At 27.7% G+C, this 24,540-nt stretch overlaps 1 protein-coding gene across 3 annotated transcripts in view; it reads left to right on the plus strand.

Moving 5' to 3' along the window:
* The window catches only part of LOC123009503 (suppressor of lurcher protein 1), a 190,375-nt gene that overhangs the window by 35,618 nt on the left and 130,217 nt on the right, over positions 1–24,540 (plus strand). For all 3 annotated transcript variants that reach the window (XM_044405879.1, XM_044405880.1, XM_044405878.1), the window contains one exon: positions 19,938–20,118. In XM_044405879.1, coding sequence (XP_044261814.1) covers positions 19,938–20,118 — 181 coding nt within the window. The remainder of the gene's footprint in view (positions 1–19,937; positions 20,119–24,540) is intronic.

The raw sequence follows: 24,540 nt of genomic DNA on the forward strand, positions 1-24,540 counted from the left end.
AAGGAAGCTGTATTCTAAATTGTAACAATGTTCAATGTTATTTGTAGCTTTAATTGGCAAGATGTTTGTCCCTTTACTAAATAATTCTAAAAAAACATATACAAGATCATTAGTATCATTAAATAGATCAAAAAATGTAAAATGTCAAAAAATAAAAGTTAAAATTTTTTGACAGATAGAATTTTTTAAACATTTTTTTCATGTTCCTGGTATCTTACCTTACTTGAAAATTTTCTTTGGGGCTCGAGTTCTGGCGCACCCTGTATATCGATAAATTTTTGTATTTTTATCTAACTAAAACTAAAAGTTATGCTACCATTATTCTGCGCTGAACATAAATTCCTTATGATTCTCAAGTAATCTCTAATGATTCTACATAATTCATAAAAAAAACAGTAATTTAAAAACATCATTTTTATTTAATTTTAAAAAACTGATAACTGCAATGTGGAAAATCATTACAAAACATGAGTTTAGTTAATTTTTTGAGCAACTCATCGGTTAAAGGCAATCAAAAATATGTTTTCGTGAAAATGAAAGAATTGCAAACATCATCTGTCATAATTAAATAGGGCAATAAACAAAGAAGACTGATCTTAACACGAAAAACGGCAGTTTTGTTTACTCAACTGATAAGACGAAAAACAAGCAATCTGGAGGTTGGGTAACCTGAAAACGAAAATTGTTTTCTTAGCTTGAAAGCGTCAGCTGTGCCCAAAACGTATTTTGATTGTTGAATCATTCAATCTTTGTCTTGGATAATCCATTACTGTAAGCAGCAAACAAAAAAAAAACGCTTTTAACTTTTTTAACCATACTAACCACAAATTTAGTATAGTAGAAATTCGATAGTTAAAAAATTAAAAATCTATTTTACAGGTAAGTTTCTGTTAGGTTTTTATCATATTGTTTTTTATTCAGTAAACACAAAAATACAATTTGTTTCACAATTTTTATCAAAATATAAGTTGGAAATTACTATTATTGATTTTTTAACCTTATATGATTAAATCAAATTAATTATACAGGGCTGTCCGGAAAGTTGAGTGAAAGGGAGTAGTCTCGCAGAGTACTGAAAAAATTTTCTGGCAAAAAAATTTTGACATTTATTTTTTGACAGTTGACATTTTTCAGTGCTTTTTTAATGATGCTGATGATCTTGTATATTTTTTTTCTAAAATCATTTAGTATAGGTACAAGAATTTTTGTCAATAAAAGCCACAAATAACATTAAACAAAGTTACAATTTAGGATACAACGTCTTTGTTTCCTCTTCTAATAGCCTGTAGCAAAAAAACTTGGAGATTTATTTTTTCAACAAAAATAAATAGAGTCAAAGTGCAAAATTTAAACTCTCATAACTTTGAAATATTTATAGATAGATTTTTTTAACATTTTCTTGTTGTCACGGAGGTGCGCGACTTTCCGGATACTCTGTATTTATTTTTGTAAAGACATAATAAAAAAATTAAGCAAGAAAGACTCTTAAGCGAAGAGAAGCTTTAAAGTATAGAAACATGATTTGTTAGCAAGCAAAAGAAAAAAATGGAATAATGAAAATAACAGTTTACGTAGAAAATTTGAACTTCATTTGAATAACACAGAAAAATGCGAATAAGACAAAGTGACGTCAGAAATATTTTAAAGAAAATCAGAAAAAATATAAAGAAAAGTAATAAACGAGTAAAAATAAAGCATAAAAAAAAGATAAAATATTAATAAACGTGAATTGAAGTTTCAGAAGGTAAAAAGACCGAAATATTGGCAAAAGATAGGAATATCAAAAAAATACTAAACGTGGATATTAACGGACAAGAATCTAAAAAGAAGAAAACCAGAAAACGTAAAGTAGGAAAACAAAAACAAATATTGTTTTTAATGTTGATGTTTTTAAATTGTCAAAATGGTTTAATTTTTTTGACGAGAACACACCCTTTTATTATACAAAACTTAAAAATACTGGAAAAATAAGATTTTTACAGCATTAAGAAAAAAGTTCAGTTCAGGTAAATAGTATTTTTATGTGCATTACAATAAAATATCAAAATAAATAAAAAAACGTGTTTTTTTTGTTTTTTTTTGTAATGACCCCAAAAATCAATATTTTTATCTTCAAAAAAATTAGCCACTGAGAAATACCTCAAAAAATATATTGATTAACAAAATTAAACACAATGTTTTTTGAGATTGTGATTGTATATGACATATTTATAGAAAAATAGTTCTGTTTATTAAAAAATATAAATTGGGCAACAAGGTTGAGACAAAAAATTTAATTTTGTTAAAACTGTTTGTCCAACTTGACAAAAACAAGTTACTCTTAATTCAAAAACGTGTTATCGTAAATCTGTATAGTTTCACAAAAATACACGAAAAATTCTGGTATTATATTTAAATTATCCCGGCGCATCCACCAGTTTTGCAACATTAGTGTAATTCAAAACTTCAAGTCTAGTATAACACTGTGACGTATTTTGTAATAAATAATTAATTAAACACATATAAATTTTTTCTTTTCTTTATTTTTACCAGTCAGGAACCTAAACCCGCATCAAAACGCTCCACACTTCATTCGTAAATATTGATCCCGTTTAAAAATTTTAAACTTGCGATACTTATAGCAAAACGTCGTTATTTTTGAAAAAGTTCCAACTTTCACTATAAATCTTTACATCACATGACGTTAAACAGATTAAACTGTTTAAATTCCAGCGACAATATTTGGCTCTTGACGTACACATGTAAGCTCAGAAGTGATTATCTCTATAGTTCGTAAAATAAACTCTTAAAGCCACATCAAACTTTATGAACTTGAGTTTTATAGCCAAACTTTCATAGAGCTCAGAATTAGTTTCAGCAATCAATTTTAGACACAGGTGCTATCTATGGACCATGAACTCCACCACTTGCAACTTTTATATCTTTTCCCACTAACTGATGACTTGTTTATTTTCGACTAAATTTATTATTACGTCTTACCTAAATAACTAGACTTAGCGTCGCCTACCACTTAAATTAATACTCGTGCCCCAGAGAAAAATTTCAAGTAAGATAAAATGTTGATATTTTATAAAAAATATTGCAAATGAAAGACTTGAACTAAGAAATTTGGCTTTCAATTTTGTGAGATTCCTTGGAATTTTCTGAAAATCCTGTTGACTTTTGAGGTCTACTTAGAACTTACTGTAATTTTTTCCTATTTATGAGGAATATTTGAGTATTGTTTTTAAGAGTAAAAAAATATTTGAAATGAGAATTTTTGAAAATTTTTGAGTACTTACATACAGCGTGCGCCAGAACTCGCACCCCAGAGAAAAATGCTATATAAGGTAATCTGGTATCTACCAAGAACATGGAAAAAATGTTATCTATAAAAGTTATAAAACTATAAAAGTTATGAGGGTTTAAAGTTTGCACTTTGACTATTTATTAGTGTTGAAAAAATAATTTTCTAAGTTTTTTTGCTATAGGCTATTAAAAGAGGAAACAAGGAAACTGTATCTTAAATTGTAACTCTGTTCAATGTTATTTGTGGCTTTTATTAGCAAAATTTTTGTCCTTTTACTAAATAATTGTAAAAAAACATATACAAGATCATCAGTATCCTTAAATAGATATAAAAAAATGTCAAATGTCAAAAAATAAATGTCAACTTTTTTTGACAGTGAATATTTTAAACATTTTTTTCATGTTCTTGCTATCTTACTTTACTTGAAAATTTTCTCTGTTGCGCGAGTTCTGGCGCACCCTGTATACATTTTTGAGAGAGATTAAATGCAATTGTCTTGACAAAAATTTATTCGAATGAGTAATTTTTTATCAAATTCTAGAAATAACATCGCAAAAACGGCATAAATTAAGACAAAACTGCCTAGTATAAAAAACCGTGAAATTTGATGCATCAATTAAAAAATCATTGGTTTTTAGACTGTTTATTGTTACTGCATAATTAAAAAAAATGGGTATGGGTATATTCATTGGTAAATTATCTTAAAAAGTTTTAAACAATTCCCATAATTTCTAAGGAAATATCGGAATTTTTTTTCCAAAATTCTGTAAACATTTAAAAGTTACTAAAAAACACTTATTTATAAAAAAAATCACTTCTCTACATAATATTCTATTGTATTGTTATAACGTAATTACATTATACTGATTTTCGGCGTTAAATGTCTTATTTTTATTGCTGAAATATCAGCTACACAAACTAATACAGGCTGCGCCAGAACTCGCGCCCCATAGAAAAGTTTCAAGTAAGGTAAGATACCAGGAACATGAAGAAAATGTTTAATAAAGTCTATTTGTCAAGAAATTTTGACGTTTACTTTTTGACGTTTGATATTTTTATGCCTAATGATACTGATGATATTGTATATGTTTTTTTTATAATTATATACTAGAGGTACAAAAATTTTGACAATAAAAGCCACAAATAGCATTAAACAGAATTACAAATTAGGATACAACGTTCTTGTTTCCTCTTCTAATAGCCTGTAGCAAAAAAATTTGAAAAATAATTTTTTCAATAGTAATAAGTAAAGTCAAAGTGCAAACTTTAAACTCTCATAACTTCGAAATTTTTATAGGTAAAATTTTCTTAACATTTTTTCCATGTTCCTGGTATCGTACCTTACATGGCATTTTTTTCTGGGGCGCGAGTTTTGGCGTACCTTCAGCTTTTTTCTAGTCACTGAAAATTTTATCCAATTTAATGCATTTCAAAAAAAAAATGACTAGTTAAATAAACTGGCTGTCGTGCTTTGTACAACTTATTCACGACTTGTTATCAGAAGAGCAACAATTTACTTGTTATCTTAAGACATTTAGTTTAATCTCAGTTTCCACAAACAGAATCACTCGAGTTTTCCTTCTAGTAGTGATTACAGTGATAAAAATGAGACTAGTGTTTCATTATTAACGATTTTTCTTCAGCACTGTTGAGATGCAAACGTGTGATGCAAACTTGGTAAGAATTTTCGTTTACGTGTAATTAAATTCTCCCATTCATTAAACCGTTCGACTGCTGTGAAAACTGTTCCTTTAAATTGAAACTAAGTAAAGTTGTAAGCTTCAGTATTAAAGCAAAGCATGCGGGAACTTAACATTTAATATAATGAAGATAATTGTAGGAATGGTGTTGAGTTAATGACGCTTGCATGTTAAGCGCGACTCAAATTGCATTAACTATTATTATCAAGTTCTATAATTTGAGTTTCAGTTGGCAGATGCGTGCATTGTCCCACATATCAGGACGAGAGATTAAATGTTTCTGTTTTGACGGGGTTTTACTCAAATGAGTGATGTCCTACTAAATCCTAAAAATAACAATGCAAATTTAGTACAAACCAGCAAACACCGTGTGATTAGATGTTTAAATTTTTAAGAAAAAAAATATTGGTTTTTGGACTAATTATTGTTAATGAATAAATTTTGTAACTATGTACAAATTAAAAGAGAATGAGTAGATTCATGGGTAAATTATCTTACAAGTCTCAAACAATTTCCATAAATTTCTGAGAGAAAATCGGAATGTATTTTTTACCAAGTAATGAGTATGAGTATGTTTGAAGATTAAGAAAATTATTGCAAATTTTTGAATTTTTGTAGATGGATTTTCTTCAAATTACAACAGCAATAAAAATATGCATTTTATAATTCCATATTTATTTATTTGATCATTTTTAGTAGTGTTTTTAATTATCTTCTTAAATGTTTCAGAATCTGTGTGAATACGGAATTTGATTTTATCCAGAAAATTTTTTACACTTTTTTAGGAATCCTTCTATTAAAAATAACTTTCATTATTTTTTTTTCAAATAATCAGGTTTTTGTTGATATTTTTTGAGGATTACATAGAAAAGAGTATTGTAGTGCCTTTACGAAATTTCTAGATACGAGTACTTTCCAGCAACAGATTATATTAAAACAAAACAAATTCTTAGTAATTCTTAGTATGATTAATCAGTGAATACGTATGCCTTTAAATAAATAGGTTTTTGTTGATATTTTTTAAAAAATTATGCAAATTTTGGACTTGAAATGAGAAATTTTGATTTAAATCTTGTGAGATTCCTTGGAATTTTCTGAAAATCCTGCGATTTTTGAGTTCTACACGTACTTAAGACCTAATTTTTCCTCATTTATGAAAAATATTTGAGTACTTTTTCAAATAAAAACAAATTTTTGAAATAAGAATTTTTGAGAACTTACGTATGCATTTTTAAGAGAGATTAAAGACGACTGTTTTAACTAAGATTTATTCAACTGAGTAATTTTTTACCAAATTCTAAAAATAACAACGCAAAAAAGGCTCAAATTAAGAAAAATTTGCATAGTATCAAAAAACACCGTGTGATTAAATGTTTGAATTTTTTTTAAAGAAAAAATCATTGTTTTTGTACTTTTTATTGTTACTGAATAAATTTTGTTACTAAAAATTTTAAAAAATGGGTATGGGTATATTTATTGGTAAATTAGTTATATTGATATGAATTAATAATTCATTATTATTAATATTCATACTAATATTCATTCATTCATAATATTATCGGGCGATGCTCTTGACAATAAAAAAAATGTTAAGAAAATCTATCTATAAAAACAATTCAAAGTTATGAGAGTTTACATTTTGCATTTTGACTCTATTTACTTCTGTTGGCAAAATAATTTTTCACATTTTTTTGCTACAGGCTATTAGAAGAGGAAACAAAGAAGCTCTATATCCTAAATTGTAACTCTGTTTAATGTTATTTTTGGCTTTTATTGTCAAAATTTTTGTAACTTTACAAAGTAATTGTAAGAAAACTTACACAAAGTTATCAGTATCATTAAATTGACATAGAAATATATCAAATGTCAAAAAATAGACAAAATATAAATCTCAAAATTTTTTGACATAGAATTTTTTTAACTAGCGAAAAAATAGCACTTTGAGGGACTACCCAATTACACCCTATCAAAGAGGTGTGCGACTTTCCGGCCATACTGTATATTTGAAATAAGAATTAAAAAAAAATTATGAACTTACATATGCATTTTTAAGAGAGATTAATTAAATGCGACTGTCTTGACACAGATTTATTCAAATGAGTTTAAATAAGTAATTTTTTAACAAATTCTAGAAATAACAAAGCAAAAAACGACGAAAATTAAGACAAACCTGCGTAGTATAAAAAAACCGTGTGATTAAACGTTTTATTAAAATTTTTATTGAAGAATAAGATCATTGATTTTCGGATTTTTTGTTGTTACTGAATAAATTTTGACAAAAATTGGTATGGGTATAATCATTGGTAAAAAAATACCTTAGAAGTCTTAAACAATTTCCATAATTTTTTGCGAAAAATCGAAATGATTTTTTTACCAAATAACGAGTATGAGTATTTTTGAAAATTTAAAACATTATTGTGTAGGAAGAGAATATTTTGAAAAATTTTTGTAAATGGTTTTTCTTCAAATTACAAAATCTATAAAAGTATACATTTTATAATTCTACATTTGATTTTTTGTATTTACTTTAGTGAATCTACTTTTCTTCAGGAAATTTTTGATACTTTTAGAAATTCTTATATTTAAAATAATTCTCATTAAATTTGTGATAAGTATTGTTTTTTTTTTCAAATAATCAGGGTTTTGTTAAAAAAAATTCTATGTAATGACCATTTAGTGTTTACAGGAAATTTGTAGAATCTCTCCAGCAACTGATTATTTTGAAACAAATTAAATTATCAGTAATTTTTTGATATTTACGAAGTATTGAAAGAAAAATAAACTCTGTTTTTCACAGGAATTTATGGAAATTTTTTTAGAATGATTAATCAGTGAATAGACATGCTTTTAAATAAACAGGTTTATGTTGACATTTTTTTTTAAATCTTACCAAACTTGAACTAAAAAATTTGGTTTTAAATTCTGTAAGATTTTTTAGAATTCTATGAAAATCCTGATCACTTTCAAAATTAAAAAAAATATAATAAGAATTTTTTAAATATTTGATATTAATTTTTAGGTTTTTAGGAGTAAAATAAAATTTTAAGAAACCAAATGTGACCAAATTCTAGAAATGACAATGTTGCAAAAAAACGACAAAATTTAAGACAAACCTGCATAATACAAAAAACATCAATTGATATTAAATGTTTCAATTTTAAAAAAAAATCATTGGTTTTTGGATTTTTATTGTTGGTGAATAAATTTTGAAAAAAAATGGGTATGGTTAAATTTAATGGTAAATTATGTTAGAGGTTCCAAACAGTTCCCATAAATTTCTGGGTAAAAACCGGAATTTTTTTACCAAAGTTAAAAATTACTAAGAAACACCTCGACTATAATAAATCTCTTTTCTACATAATATACTGTTGCATTGTAATTGCATTACATTGATTTTTGGTGTCCCATTTTTATTGCTGAAATATCAGTCCCATGCATTCATTAATAATAATCAGTCGTACGCCTGCTCAGCAAATGTGAATAAACAGGACGGAAATCCGAATGAAAGCATAGCTTTGACAAAAGCAATGACTGATTTATCACCTCACTATTGAACGGCTTTTTCTTTTGTTGCTCCATAAGCAAATATGAACTGAAATTCAAATAATAAGTTTAAAATTCAAATAGGGAAAAATTCTTCTTACTTAGTGGCCAGAATAAAAATTTATCAAAGTAATGTCGACACTTTGCCATATATACTCATATCTAGGTTGCAGCAGTAAGTAAAACGGAGATTTATTCGCATTTACACACATTATTTCCTTAGATATTTGATTCAAAAGCGACGTACGAATGTATTTGCTAAAATAAGTGTTGTTATGAAAAAAAAGCAAAATTAAAGTTATTATCAAGAATGAATGAAATATGGAGTGAATTGTGTGAGGAAAGTAAATGAACGGGAGGAAAATTGAAAGGACTCCTGATGAAAATTTAAACAGAATCTCTTTCTCACCCCTGTTTCAACAAAATGTTCTTCAACAAACAAGAATGTATTACAAGTATATTATGCTACTTATAAAATAATGTTTTAGTAAAAAAATCTATTATTTTCAAGCTCAGGGGCTAAAAATTACGAGAATATTGATGCTTGATGCGATTCGAAATCAAATCCGGAGATATGCTCACCAGAGAATAAAATCCAATTATAATTTTTTGGCGATATTCATACATCCATCGAAAAGCAACTGACAGATTCGTCTTTTCACTGGTTATACGAATATGAGCAGAGCGAATTTTAAAACCCGCAGAAAAATCGTTGAATTGAATTTTCACATTTTCCTGAAAGAAATTTACCAATGACTGCATTTCCGGTGCAAAATGCTTTGTGCAGTAATAAGCTTGCTTCATGTGCACTGAATTGTTGCAACCGTCTGATGTGCTTTTGCACGTGAAAATATACAGCGTTTCTGCTCTAGTCAAATCAATTTCTGATCCAAAGTGTGTGCTAAACAGAAAATGTATTGTATGTTTTAAGTTTCAGAACAAATCAAGCTTGTTCTAAGAGTTGTAAAACTTGATTTCATAATTGTGCCTTGCACCGTAAATTTTAATAATTCAACAAATTTCAGACTAGTTTTCATAAGTTTTCATTTTGAATTCAGCTTTTCCTACACAAAGTGAAATTCGACCGAACTTACACAAGATTTTTTTAATTACCTACTTGAAATAGTTTTTAAGCAACTCAAAGTTTTATACAATTTTACTTCAAACTTGAACCTTACACAATCTAATATACAGGCTGTTTTCTTAATGTTGCAACCACATATTCTATATCGAAAAATAACATTAATTTGTTAAATAAACCATAGTCCTATAAAGCTTCATACCAGGTATACAGGATGATAAAGTTTTATGATGTACCCTGTACATCACACACCCTTGTTCCGGCTAAACCCCACATTAGAAATATAGGGAGTTCCAACAGTGATATTTATCTAAAATTTTAATTATAGCCATAATCGTTTAAATCCTGCTCAAGAAAAATATTTTTAAGATGGCAGCACTTCCGGTTACACCGGAAAGGGGTATCAACTTATTTTATTTATTTTAAATAGAAAGTTATGTTTTTTATTGCGTTTTTGGATTACTTAAGTGATTTTGAGAGAGTTTTTATACCTAAATTTTACCGTTTTTGAAATATTTAAACTTTGAAAAAATAATTTAATTTGTATCTTCTTCTCTAAAAAATCGATAATTATACCATTGATAATTATTTTGAAATCGTATTTGGGCACCTAAAAAAAGTTTGATCTTTTCTTTAGTGTCTTTCTAATAAGAAAAATAATTAACAAACCTCCAAAATGTAAGGTTACGTTTGAGAAACTTCAAATACACATAAGTGAATTTATTTAAATGGAAGGCCCCAATTTTTTTTTCACTAAATAAAAGAGAATTTAATTCTGTATCGATCTGTATAAACATTTTCTATACCTAAATTTAATGATTTTTAGCTTATTTTAACTTTTTTTTACAATGGAAGAAATTCATTATTATGCATGGTAGTTTTCGCATAGTTTGCCATAGTTTTTTTTTCACAATTGAGATAAATACAAATTAAATTCATTTAATCTAAATTTGAATAACTTTGATATTATATTTTATTCTTAATTCTATGACAACCTATGCTAAAATAATTATGGCTAATAAATTTCTCACAATATCAAAAAAAGTTACTATAAATTAAAAACTATCAAACATAGGTATAGGGAATGTTAATACAAATCGAAGCAGAATTAAATTTTCTTCCATTTAGTAAAGAAAAAATTGGGGTGTTTTATTTAGAAAAATTAAGTTAAGGGTATTTGAAGTTTCCTAAATCTAACCTTACATTTTTGTGTTTTGTTAATTATTTTCCAATTATGAATACACCAAAGGAAAGATCAAATCTTTCCCTACCTATACCCAAATACTTCAACATAATAAAAAACGGTAGAGTTATCGATTTTTGAATAGGAAGATTATAATCCAAAAAAATTAAAAAAGTCTAAATATTTCGAAAACGATTAAACTTAGGTATAGGAAAGGCATATAAAATCTTATTCAAAATTATTTGAATAACCCAAAAACGCAATAACCTAACCGATTATGGCTATAAACAAAATTTTAAATAAATGTCATTGTTAGAACTCTCAATACTTCACTCGAATTAGTTTTATAAAATTTTATTTTGATTTTGTGAGCTACTGTTAGTTTTCGATGTAGTTGCATTTTTTCGCAATGTTAAGATTTTCAGAAAAATCACAATGAGAAAGTTGGATTTTATTTTTTTCTAATTAAAAGAAAAATGTACAATTAGAGAGAAATTTCTAGATATTTTCCAACAAAAGATTACCTTAAAACAAAACAAATTCTTAGTAATTCTTTGATGTTTACGAAATAGACTTTGTTCTGTCACAAAAATTAATGGGAATTTTCAAGGATTTTTTTAGAATGATTAATGAGTAAATAAACATGCTTTTGAATTAACAAGTTTTTGTTGATATTATAAAAAAAAATATTACAAATTAAAGACTTGAACTGAGAAATTTGGCTTTGAATTTTGTGAGATTCTTTGAAATTTTCTGAAAATCCTGTTGCCTTTTGATCTACTTAGAACTTACGGTAATTTTTTTTTCCATTTATGCGGAATATTTGAGTGTTTTTTAAGAGTAAAAAATATTTGAAATAAGAATTTTTGAAAATTTTTGAGTACTTACATATACATTTTTAAGAGAGATCAAATGCGATTGTCTTCACAAAAATTTATTCAAATGAGTAATTTTTTATCAAATTCTAGAAATAAAATCGCAAAAAACGGCATAAATTAAGACAAACCTGCTTAGTATAAAAAACACCGTGTAATTAGATCAATTAAAAAAATCATTGGTTTTTAGACTGTTTATTGTTACCGAATAAATTTTTAAAAAATAGGTAAGGTTGTATATTTATTATCTTAGAAGTTTCAAACAATACTCATAAATTTCTAAGAAAAAATCAGAATTTTTTGCCAAAATTCTGTAAACATTTAACAATTACTAATTACTAACACTTTGCCTATAAAATCACTTCTCTACATAATATACTATTGTGTTGTTATAACGTAATTGCATTATATTGATTTTTGGCATTAACTGTCTTATTTTTATTGCTGGAGTAACAAACTAATATACAGGATTTTTTTTAATATTGCGAAGAATTAAAATTACATATTGCACATCAAAAAATAACACTAAATAAACCATAGTCCTATAAAGCTTCGTACCGAATATACAGGATGATATAGTTTCATGATATAGAATAAGACTGTGTATCCTCACTGTTATTTTTTAATGTGGTTGCAATTTTCCGTAAACACACCTTGTATTCTCAGAGAAAATCGCCAGTGAATAGAGTTTAATTTTTTTCTAATTTAAAAAAATGTACAATTGGGGATATAGGAGGCAATTAGTCAAGTTTAGCGCTTCTCTTTGTTAATTGATGCATCATCTGTCTTAATTTCGGGTCAAACTTCCACTCCCATGAGTGCAAATTTAATACACAAATGAAAGTTTTGCATTAAATAAGTTTTTTAAAAATATATTTGTAAGACACTTAAGCTTTTAGACGTTGTTTCTGTATCAGACGTTCCAGATAATTTATAGTGACGTTATCAGAGACACACAAACTACCTGACGGTTGCATTTGCAACGATCTTTGCTAAACAACGAAAGTTTTCTCTTTGTTATTTGTGCCAAACAAAGTTTATTTTAATTGGAATAATATACAGGGTGATTCTTAAATATACCGACAAAATTTTATCACAACTTCCCAAGGATAAATAAAGTCAAACTGTACCCTTTTTACGTTTATATCTTTTAGGGGCAAAACCCCTTTAATCCGTTTCCACTACCTGTGTTAATACTATTTACAAAGACATCAGTGGCGTACGCTTTACTGCAAAAATAACTTTAATAAATTTTATTTGGAGAACGATTAAACAAAGAATTTTTTAAATATTTTTTCCAGCATGTACTCATTTGATACTACCAAAGATAACATTTTGTCGGTCTATTTAAGAATCATCCTGTACAGCGTGTTTCAGCGAGTTGGTCTACTATTGACGTTACAGTGTGAAAATATTTATAACTACAATGTGCGAAAAACTCTGTATCTTTTAAAAATATTTCCAAATATACAGGCTGTTTCAAAAATGTGTTGCAATAATGACCAATAGTAATTAGAAAACATTGTAACTACAAAAAAAAATTGTTTAAGAAGAAAGACAATCTAATAATCTCTTATAGGATGGAAGAAAATCCATTTTTCACAAAATTTTAACAAATTCTACAAAACTCAAAATCAAATTGAGAAAATTTAGAAAAATTAATTTTTATAAAAAAAAAATAGTTTTTACAAAAAGTTCTGTAAAATACTCAAATGTTTTTTTTAATCACAACCTTTTTTAATTCTATTATTTGAATTTTCGGATCTGAAATTTTAGCAATTATCATATGTTATACATACAGTGTGTCCCTAGATTGAGCTTACAAAAAGAAAAAAAAATCTTTGATTTTACGCCAAAACTGAAAAGGAAAAACATTTTTTGTTATGAAACCAGCAAATCTGTAATTTAAACTTTATTATTCTAACTCAATAGAAAGAAAAAAATATTTTTCTCTTGATTTTGGACTTGGAATAATTTTTCCCTGCTTTATAAGTCTTGTCACATTGACGGTTTTATTATTTTGACTATGACGTTACTTTGACAAATGAGTTTTCGCAAGTTAAATAACAGAAATGTTTGTAATAAACATAATTTTGATAAATAGGAACTCAAAGAAACAGTTCTAAGATAAAAAACAAAGATTTTAACAAAAACTTCCATTATTTAATCAATAAATTAATTGTCAAAGTGACATATAGTTGTCAAATAAATAAAACCGTCAATGTGATAGAACTTAAAAAGCGGAGAAAAAATATTCCAAGTCTAAAATCAAGGGAAAAATTAACTTTTATTTTTACCGAATTAGAATAATGAAGTTTTAGTTAAAGATTCGCTCGTTTCAGGTGAAGCAAAAAATGTTTTTCTTATGCAGTTTTGGCTTAAAATAAAAGATTAAAAAAAAATTCTTCTTGTAAACTCGATCCGGAAACATCCTGTATATCCAAAAAATAAGCAAATTCACTTAGTCAATAAAATTCATCTAAACAAATTTCTATAGAATTCATATTTCTGGATTCTAAAAATCCGAATTCTGGTAAATTTTCTCAAATTAAAAAATCTATAATTTTAGACTTTAAAGAAAAAACGGAAGAAAAAGAATAGAAGAAAAAAGAAAATAAAAAAGAGAAAAAGGAAACGTAATTTGCTCAATCATTTTATAAATAAAAAACAGTCAATTGTCATATACAGAGTGTTTAAGCTTTAAGTGTAGAGATTTAAATTGTGAGTTTTTAAGATTCTAAAACTCTACAATTTCTATTTCTGGGGTATACAGGGTGATTTTTAAATAGACGGACGCTTTACCTCGAAAACAACTTTAATAAATTTTATTTGGAAAACCTTTAAACAAAGAATTTTTAAAATATTTTTCCAGCATGGTCTCATTTGATACTACCAAGAATAAAATTTTACTTAAAAATTTTCATAAACGGGAAAAAAAAAAGTTTCAAGTAGAACTCAAAAGTCAGGAGTTTCACAAAATACCAAGCAATACCACAAAATTCAAAGCCAAATTTTTCTACAAGTGTCTTAATAAAGCAAAAATTTGTGATAATTCATCGTTGTTTTATCGTTTTATCAATCACAAAACTCTTAACAGACTTTTCTGTCAGTTTACTCGAGTTTTCTCTAGTTTACTTTACTTGATTTTGTGTATAAATGTTGGGGTTTTTAAAACAAATATCTGGTGGATGAATGAAATAAATCTTTAGGGTAACATTTGAACAAAGTGCTTAATTTCGCGAATATAACGCAAGAAGCGTTCAGTCATTAGTGTTGCTTATACGGAAACCAAAATCGATAAATTACGAAAGCTCCAATACCATAAAATATAATGTCGTCTGCTCCGATAATGTCGGTTCGAGTGTTTCATAAGCATTAAACAGCAGCGAGTGTGAAGAACCGATATTGGTAAAGTTTAGTGTGAGCGTTTTAAGCTGAACTAAATCCCAGGATTAACAGCATCGACACAGCTGCCATTTGAGTGGCGGAGCCCCAGGTGCGATGGTCGCCACCGGTAAAATATCACTACTTACACCTTCAATTTGGCCAAATGAGCGTTTATGTGAACTTTGCCACTGCTTAGCCTAAGTGGAAGGACATTACGTGATCGGAATGTGGACTTACCACAATAACGTTTTATGTTATTTTTTGAGTCTTTAAAACTTTTAGTTTTATCTTTGGTATCGTTGCGTTGGAAAGAAAATTTAATTTTCTATCATATACAGTGCGATCAAAAAGTTTTTCTATCAAGTAGGCGTCCTAGTTGAGGACGTTTGTTGCATGGCAGTTCGTATGTTATCTATCTATTTATCTGTTAAAAAATTATTTTATAAAAATTAAAACATTGAGCTAATTAATTGAATTATTCTATGAAACGTCTCAAAATATCCTAAAATGAGATTTTGTTGGTGTTTATTCATAAAAATCGTTCACTACGGTTTCCTGTTATAATTTACATAAAAATTATTTTGACATTTCTCATTTGTCATTGTGACATTTTATCTTCTACAGACATACGTTTTAAATTTCTACGCTTGCTTGATAGACAGACTTTTGGATCTCACTGTACAACACGTCATTATATTTCATAAGAATAATAATATGACTTCTCTTGAGCGGTAATATGCAGGATTGCCAACGTTAGAATTACAATAATACCGGGAATTTTTTTTTTAAATTGTCAAGTTACGCATAATGTTTTGCTAAATTAGTATTCAATTGCTTCTGTGGTAGTTTTTCTTACTTCTGGGAAAGCACACTATTCCATTTCAACAATTTTAATATCAGATTTACATATTATTTCATTTTTTTTTTACATTTCAGAAATGTTAAAAGGCAATTCAGATGGCCTACCACGTTTACACCTTAACTTTGTTAGAATTTTCTTTTATTCAAATTTTTGACTTAAAATAATGTTTTTGTGAATAAAATAGCATACAAACCTCGGTGATAATGGTATTACATATGTTTACGTCAAAATATTATATCATTGAGGTACAGTTTCGCCGCAATTTACAAAATAAAAAAAGTAAAAATTTGACGCGCTGATTACGAATTTGACAAGCATATTGCGTTATCTCCTCTAGTTTCGCCTTAATCGGGCTTTAAAAATTCAAATTTTTTTGCGACATGTTGAATTTGGCGTCAATCGATAGACTCTTTTACGTTGTTTACAATAGTGTTAAGCTTTTTGCTCTAGATCTAATAGTTTGACCGTAATCGTCGTTCAAAAAGTAAAAATTTTTAAAATTGTGAAAGTTATATGCGTTTTTCTACGAAACTGTAAGACCTAGAGAAAAAAACTGAAAACCATTAATAGTAGATTATGTTATTAGGAGTAAAAGTGATTGTTTATGTGGCGAAGCTGAACGTTCGAGGCAAATGGATTCAGCTGAGCCACATAAACTCACTTTTACTCCAAATAACATATACTATTTTATCTGCAAACGATACAGATGGAACGAAAAGAGCAACACACCAATAATCAAGTAAATCACCTCAATAATCAGTGTGGATTGATTTAACTGGTGAATAAATGGTGTAGTTTTTAGTGCAATATGTCGAATGCTGATAATCTACCTTGTACCTCTCCAGAAAATGCTGAAAAAGTGAAAGAGACAAGAAAGAGACAACAGTGATAAATGTCAAAGTAAGTGTCAAGTAAAAGTAAAAACGCCTAGGCGTAAAAACAGTGTTTTTACTCCATGTCTGAAAAGTAAAACTTTTACCTGTRTCATTTAGTCATAAAAGTGGTCACTTTTGTGACGTTTGCAGATAAAATGTACTTTAAATTGTTTACCTAACGGCAAAAACCAAAAGTCGTTCCGGGATATGGTTCCGGGTAAAGAGCCATTTTTATTTTTTTTTTTCATAAAAAAGTCATTTCTCTAAAACTATGAGTTTTAGGTTAAAACGGTTTGTACAAGCGTATTCTCCGGTGAATTTTACATGTAGTAGTAGTTTTTCATGAAAATCTAAAATTTTTGATTTTTTGGTCAGACTCTGATATAGTGCTTATGCTTCTAGCCTTATTCCTAACTTTATTACTCAATATTTCGAAAACTATGCATCGTAGAGTATTTTCACTTGTGTTCAGCGCGTAATTTTACGTCTAGAAATCTATATTTCAAGCGTTTTTATGACAAAAAGTTGACTGACTATTTTTACGATTTACTACCGCTTATGTATTTGGTAAGAAAATGTTTGGAAAGAAAATTAAATTTTCTATCATATACAAAAAAGGTCGGTGTTCTACGAAAAATAGTTATCGAGAAAATTTGATAAAGACAAAAATATCAAAAATACATATAAATTCGACTATGACTTCAAAACTATTACGAATTTTGCAGTTACCTGGAGCATTTTACTTACGTTTACGTTAAAATATTAAATCATTGAGATACAGTTTTGCCACAATGTACAAAATAAGAAAAAGTGGAAATTAAAAGAAAATATATTTTTTTAAACATGTCTCTGATTTGATTTAAACCAATTTTATGCAATAGCTTTTGAAGCGCTGATTACAAATTTGCCAAGCATTTTGCGCTATCACCAGCAGTTTCGCCGTAATCGACGTTTAAAAATTGAATTTTTTGCGAGATACTAACTTAACTTTGGCATCAATCGATAGATATTTTTACGCTGATTACGTTGGTGTTGAGTTTTTTGCACTAAGTCTAAGAGTTTAAAACAATTGTTTAAAATTTTGAAATTTTAAATGCATTTTTCTACGAAACTATAACACTTAGAGCAAAAAACTAAAAAAGTAAAACTAAAGAAGTAACAAACGTTACTTCAAAAACTATAAGTTCTAGGTCAAAAGTGTTTGTATATAAGCGTAGTCTTTGGTAAATTTCACATATAGTACTAGTTTTTCATAAGGATAAAAAAATTGTGATTTTTTTGGTCAGAATCGGATATTGTGCTTATGCATCGTAAGGTATTTTTTTGTTTTATTGTATTCAGCGCGTAATTTTACGTCTAGAAAACCATATTTCAAGCGTTTTTACGACTTAAGGTAAATTAACTATATATTTTTACGATTTTTAATTTTTTAAACTTTACCCAATAACGTTTTATATACTGTTTTGAGTCTTTAAGACCTCTAGAAATGTAAAAAACGTTAGTATATAGATTAATTTGAAAGTTGAAATTTTTTTTGGTTTTTGATCAAGATTTTAGTCGATTTCTGGTACCTGGAGCAGTTTATTACTAACAACATTGGAACTATTGGCGCTAGCTTCTTTTGTTATAAATCCCTAAAAAGAAAATTTTATTTTCTATTATATACAAAAAGATCAGTGTTCTACGATAAATAGTTATCAAGAAAATTGCTGATAAAATCAAAAATATCGAAAATATAAATTCGATTATAACTATTACGAACTTTGCAGTTTTCTCGACGCCACTTGGTTTTCGGAAACATTTTACATACAGGGACATTTTTTTATTAGTATACATAGCCCTACGTATACTTAAAAAAAAAACGGGTCAATTTCATAGGGTAGGCGACCAATATTTCAAGCTTTTAGAGGGTACTAGATATTAAAATATTCAAAACTAAAATTTTGTCTCAAGTTTGTCAAGTGTCAGTATTGAAACTTAAATCGTAGCTTTAAAAAGTTAATACCCATGTCTACCGAAGTGAATCGGGAGATATAGTCCCATCCCATAGCCCCCACGATCGCCAGACTTGCACCTAACGATTTTTTTCTTTGGGGGTATTTAAATATAAAAATTTATACTAATGTTCCAATGCAAAATTTAGAAGAGGTAAAACCACGTATTCGTACAGAATGTAATAATATAGATCCTGAATTTATCAGGAATGCAGTGGCGGGATTTCCAAAATCGCTTGGGTTATTGTTTGGAACTACAAGGAAAGCATTTTGAACACTTGCTTTAATTATTAAATATTTTTCATGTTTTGATGGGTTCTATTTTTTTTAATTAATATTTAAGTTTGTCTTTTATTTATCGATATTAAAGCCTTTGCAATATTGGTTGCCTATGCCTAGACTAACCGCTAATCGTAATTGCCATAGCAACATTGAAGTTGACCCGGTTTTTTTAAAAGTATACATAGGACTATGTATACTAATAAAAAAATGTCCCTGTATGTATTCGTCGAAATTTTATACTTTTGAGGTACAATTTTGTCAAAATTTACAAAACAAAAAAAACTCAAAACTGTCTAGAAAACTATTAAGAAAATTTAACATTTTTTTATACCCACCCCATAACATTTTATGCACATTTGGACCTCTAGAAGTGAATTTTATTTTGTGTAGTTTGTAATTATTATTAATAAATAAATTCTATTTTTAGTTCCAATACAGGGTATTTCACATAACTTTACGAGGCTTGCGCCTAATGTACGCACCCAAATATACAAAAGTCACAGAACACTGGATACAAAAAATACACATTTAATTATTCAATTTTTGGAAACCCATGACAGTAGTTGTCAAACTTATCACTGTTTCATTAATAGTCATAAACTACAGTTTTTCTGAAATGATTATCATTTGTTCTACCAACAGACGGCATGAATATGATTCTAGTTTATCTATCTTAATCACTAACTAACTAAAAACGTTGTAATTCTTGAAAGGGGTGAACAAACTAGAGAAGATTATCCAATTTTTCAAAATTTATAATCGAGTTCGTATTGGAATATGCATCTTACAGGCGCAAGCCTCGTAAAATTATGTGAAACACCCTGTATATTGAAAAAAACCTACATTATTGTTTTTTTGTGTTTTAGGTTGCGAGTGTATCGTCTTCTCGGCTACATACGGCAAAGAAAAGGGTACCTTCAAAAGTCCCGACTTTCCAAAACCCTATGCTCCCAACATTGACTGTCTCCTTTACACCTTTATTGGAAGCACCGACGAAATAATTAAGTTGAACTTTCTGGATTTTGACGTTCGCAAAACAAATCTTGAGTAAGTAAAAAACTACATAAATTACATAAAAGTCTTTAAATACTTGTCTGATATTGCGACATATAGCTTTCAAAGGATTGGTTCCAATTCGAGAAAGAGTAAAATTGTCAAAGTTAAAATCACTTTTGAACAGTTCAAGTAAAGCTGCACTAATAAAAGTTAATAGCTGGAATGATGTTCAACTTTGTCTCTCACTTAGATGATTACAAACGTGAACAAGAAACCGTTTTATGTTCACGTTAAGTAATTGATATTAAGTTGGAAATGCACCTTTGGGTCAACTTCTAACTCACGTGCAAACTCGTTCTTATTCCTCCGACAATTGTGCAGTTTTAATTAAAGTGCAGCTGAAACTGAAATGTTAACAAGTTTGTAACTTAATATTGTAGGAAAATAAAATTATGTTTTATCAACTGATACAATAGTATGAAACAATGACCTTAATCTGATTACTTCCGCCATAGAAAATCAGTGGGCTGGAAAGGGAGTATTTTCTGTGTATTAAGATCGTAGCAGGCACCGAAGATATTATTTTACGGTATGGCCCTAAAGTTTTAAATTTATGTTCTATACCGTTCAGATAAAGTTGCAATCAAGAAACTCGATTTAAATTTTTATCGAATTTTTCATGGTGTTTGCCTTTTGCTTCCTGTTTATAAAGATAAAAACTATAAAAAGTGGGAAATTTTCTATAAATCATTGTTTTTTTTCCACTTAGTGCAATTGAGTTTTTGATGGTAAAAGAGCGAGAGATGGCTCTTTTAGAGGTTGAATAAACACTCAACGAACATGTAACTCATCCTGAAAAAGAGGCGCAAAAAATAAACATCCGATTCATGTTTTTTATGAAGAAATTAAATTATCTGGCAAAAAGGAGCAATAAAGGAAGTTTTATGTATCTTACATGCTGAGAGTTTTCTATTTAAAAGAAAATTCCTTTATCCGCAATCAAACTTTAATTATTTTTTTAATGAAAATTGACCAAAAAAGACTATATGTTGTTATTATTATTATACAAGGTTTTTATAAAAGTAATATCTTAAGAAGATAAAGAAACAACCAATTTTTTTTTTATATGAATGGTATTGTACTTACCTTTTGTTAGACCTACACACATTTTTCACACTATTATACTTTAAGCTCTTTACTATTTATTTAAATTTGAATTAAAGAAAAATTATTGCTGTGACCGGGGTTGGAACCTGCCGATGCACCACAATGCCTCCGGCCAGTGTCTTTGTTTTAATATTCAAATATAAAAAATTTCGCATTTCTACAACGTTTGAATCAAATTTTGAATCAATTTTAAAGTTTACAATTTTTAGATTTTTGACAAAATATGTATTGCCAGTAACTACAGAATTATTATCAATATCTTGTTTGTGTTCATTGTTGGAAAACAAATTAAATTTTATATTTAAAAAGAAAGATTATTGTTCATCGACAAATAATTATTGAAAAAATAGTCAAAATCTGTACCTAGTCAACTATAACTTCTAAACTATCGCATTTTTTGCAGTTTTCTCGACACCAATTGATGGCTTGGAACATTTTTCTTTTAATTTAACACATTTTCAATACTCTTTAGTCGGAATTTACAAAATAACGATAAGTTTTTATTTATTACTATAATTTTTATTATACATTTCATGTTACTTACTTACTTACTTACTTATCTTTTGTTTATTTATATCCGTTTTACTAGTACACTTTTGTACATGTTTTAAAGCTTTTTTATATTTATTTAAATTATTAGTAATAATAATAATTTATAAAAAAATATTTTTATATTAAAAAAAACTTACCTTTTTTATATTTTTGTTAACTTACCTTTTGTTCATCTATTTATACACTATTAACTATTACACTTTTGTTGGCACATGTTAAGCGCCCGTCATCTTTTAACTTTTTTTATGGTTTTTCTCTGTCTTATTATACTTTGCGCTTTTATTTGTTTTTTTTCTTCTCTCTTATAGTTACTACAACATATTTTAAAGTTCGCTCTCTTATGCGCCCGTCATATTTTTAATTTTATTTTAAATTAAATTTGTGAAAAATTGCTGACTTTACTAAGCCACCCGACAGTCTCAATGTTTTAATTCAATATATTCATACAGACTTACAAGATTTTTCAAAAATTATTTTTTGTTAATTTTTACAACGTTTTTGTACTTTTCAAAGTTTCTTGAACTTCCAAGAGTGCAAATGATTTAATTTTGAAAATCTTAATTGTTTCGATTTTTGACGAAATTTTGGACGATTTTTGGTACTCTAAACTCTAAAATTATTAATGGTTGCCTCTCATGTTTTGATACTGTTGAAAAGCAAATTTAATTTTATATTTTATACAAAAAAGATCAGTGATCTACGATAAATATTATCCAGAAAATTTCGGGATAGAGTCAAAAAAATCGAATATATATAATTTCGACTATAACTTCTAAACTATTACAAACTTTACAGTTTTCTCAATTCCAATCGATTTCTCGGAACATTTTACATACGCATAAACAAAAATACTGACCATTTTAGATATAGTCTAGCCAAAACTAACAAAATAAAAAAATTAAAAATTTTTGAATAACGTTTTTATTATTTTGCGTCTGAAAGCTTATTTCAATACCAAAACCTATGCTTTAATGAGCCATTTCAACACCAGTTCGGGTGCTAAAATAGACTAGTACAATTTTCTTTCTAGAGGTTGGTAATTGTGATTTTTTAAGCGGCGATTTGAGCGACTTCTCTTATTTCAGGTGGTGTGCATAAAATATTTGCAGTATTTATTCTTAATTTAACAAAAATTAAAAACATAACAGAGACTTGACATTTTAAAAATCGAATTTTTCAAACTTTGTAACATTTATTACCAACCACATTAGGGTTAAAGTTAATAAATTTTGAAAAAATTACTTTTATGTTGAAAAAGTACGCAAAATAGAAAAATTAGCATTATAAACTTGTTTCATAAGTTATTTGTGAGCACTCGTTTTTTAATATACTATTATGCACTTTTTATTCTCGTTTAAATGTTTATAACAAAAACTTTTTATTTGAAAAAAAGGAGCGGGGCGGTAGCCTATTCAGGGCAAAAATGTTATTTTAGAAAATATTTGCAATTTTTTTTTGATTAATTCTCTTTGAAAAGTGTCTTTTGTGTTAATTTTCTACGACTCACGGTTTTTGGGAAAAATGCACCAACTTATGGAATCACTCCCTAAATCTTATAAGGAAATAAAACAAATATTTTGAAAAATTTTGTGTTTTGGCTACATACTTTACTATGAAGTAAAGAGATTGCTTTGATAAAAAAATAAAGGCGTTGAAGAGAAGAAGAAAAATTATAAAAATAGCAAAATCAAAAAAAAAAAGATAAAATGCGCAGAATATTTAGACACTATCAAAAAAGTTTTGAATCAAAACTATGTATAATAAAAAAAGTGAAAGAACATCAAGCTCAAATACTCTACAAAAATAAAAACATAGGAAACTTTGGAAAAGAAATATGAAACACACAAAGACAAATAAATAGATACATGAGCACAGAACAAAGAGGACAAAAAAGTATAAAAATAGCAATCAAAGAGACAGAAAAAAGAATTGACAAAAATACAGAAAAACAAAAAGAATAAAGTCGAAAAAATCGAAAATATAATTTCGACTATAACTTCTAAACTATTACGTACTTTACAGTTTTCTGCAAAAATAGACTAGTACAATTTTCTTTCTAGAGGTTGGTAATGGTGATTTGAGCGATTTCTCTTATTTCAGGTGGTGTACATAAAATATTTGCAGTATTTATTCTTAATTCAACAAAAATTAAAATTTAATAGAGACTTGACACTTCAAAAATCGAATTTTTCAAAATTTTGTAACAATTTTTGTACCAACCACAATTTTATTAGGGTAAAAGTTAATAAATTTTGAATCATTAAAAGTACAAAAAACGTTATTTGGTCCAACTTTAAAATTCCTGAATTATAGGAAAAATTAAAACTCAATGAAATTGATTTTATAAACGGATGTCTTAAATAGTAACATCAAAACCTGTCACTTATCTATTAAATTTACCAATTTTGCGTTTAATAGCAATCAAATAAGCAAAGCTTGCACAAAAAATAAATTGATTTTATGACACGGAGAAGAAACGAAATTGTATTTAAACAGTCTGTCGTCCAACTTAAAAAAAAAAACGTGCAGTGTGTAAGATTAGCATCAGTCTTGGTCTTTTGCACCAAATCTCGTCTAAAACTGCGGCTTTTACCTAGAGGCGTATTCAATTTCCTGTTCGCTAGATGAGTCCTTTCCGAGTAGACCTAAACGTGTTTGAGGCATTAGAGCCGCCACTCCCACCATGTACTCAAACGAGTGTGAGATCCTTGCTCGGATTCCCACCACCAACAAAAACCTGCCGTGTAAGTTCAA

This window comes from Tribolium madens, unplaced genomic scaffold (genome assembly GCF_015345945.1).
Source record: "Tribolium madens isolate multiple individuals breed KSU strain unplaced genomic scaffold, Tmad_KSU_1.1 Scaffold_7;HRSCAF=85;Tcas5.2_LG10, whole genome shotgun sequence".
Lineage (NCBI taxonomy): Eukaryota > Metazoa > Arthropoda > Insecta > Coleoptera > Tenebrionidae > Tribolium > Tribolium madens.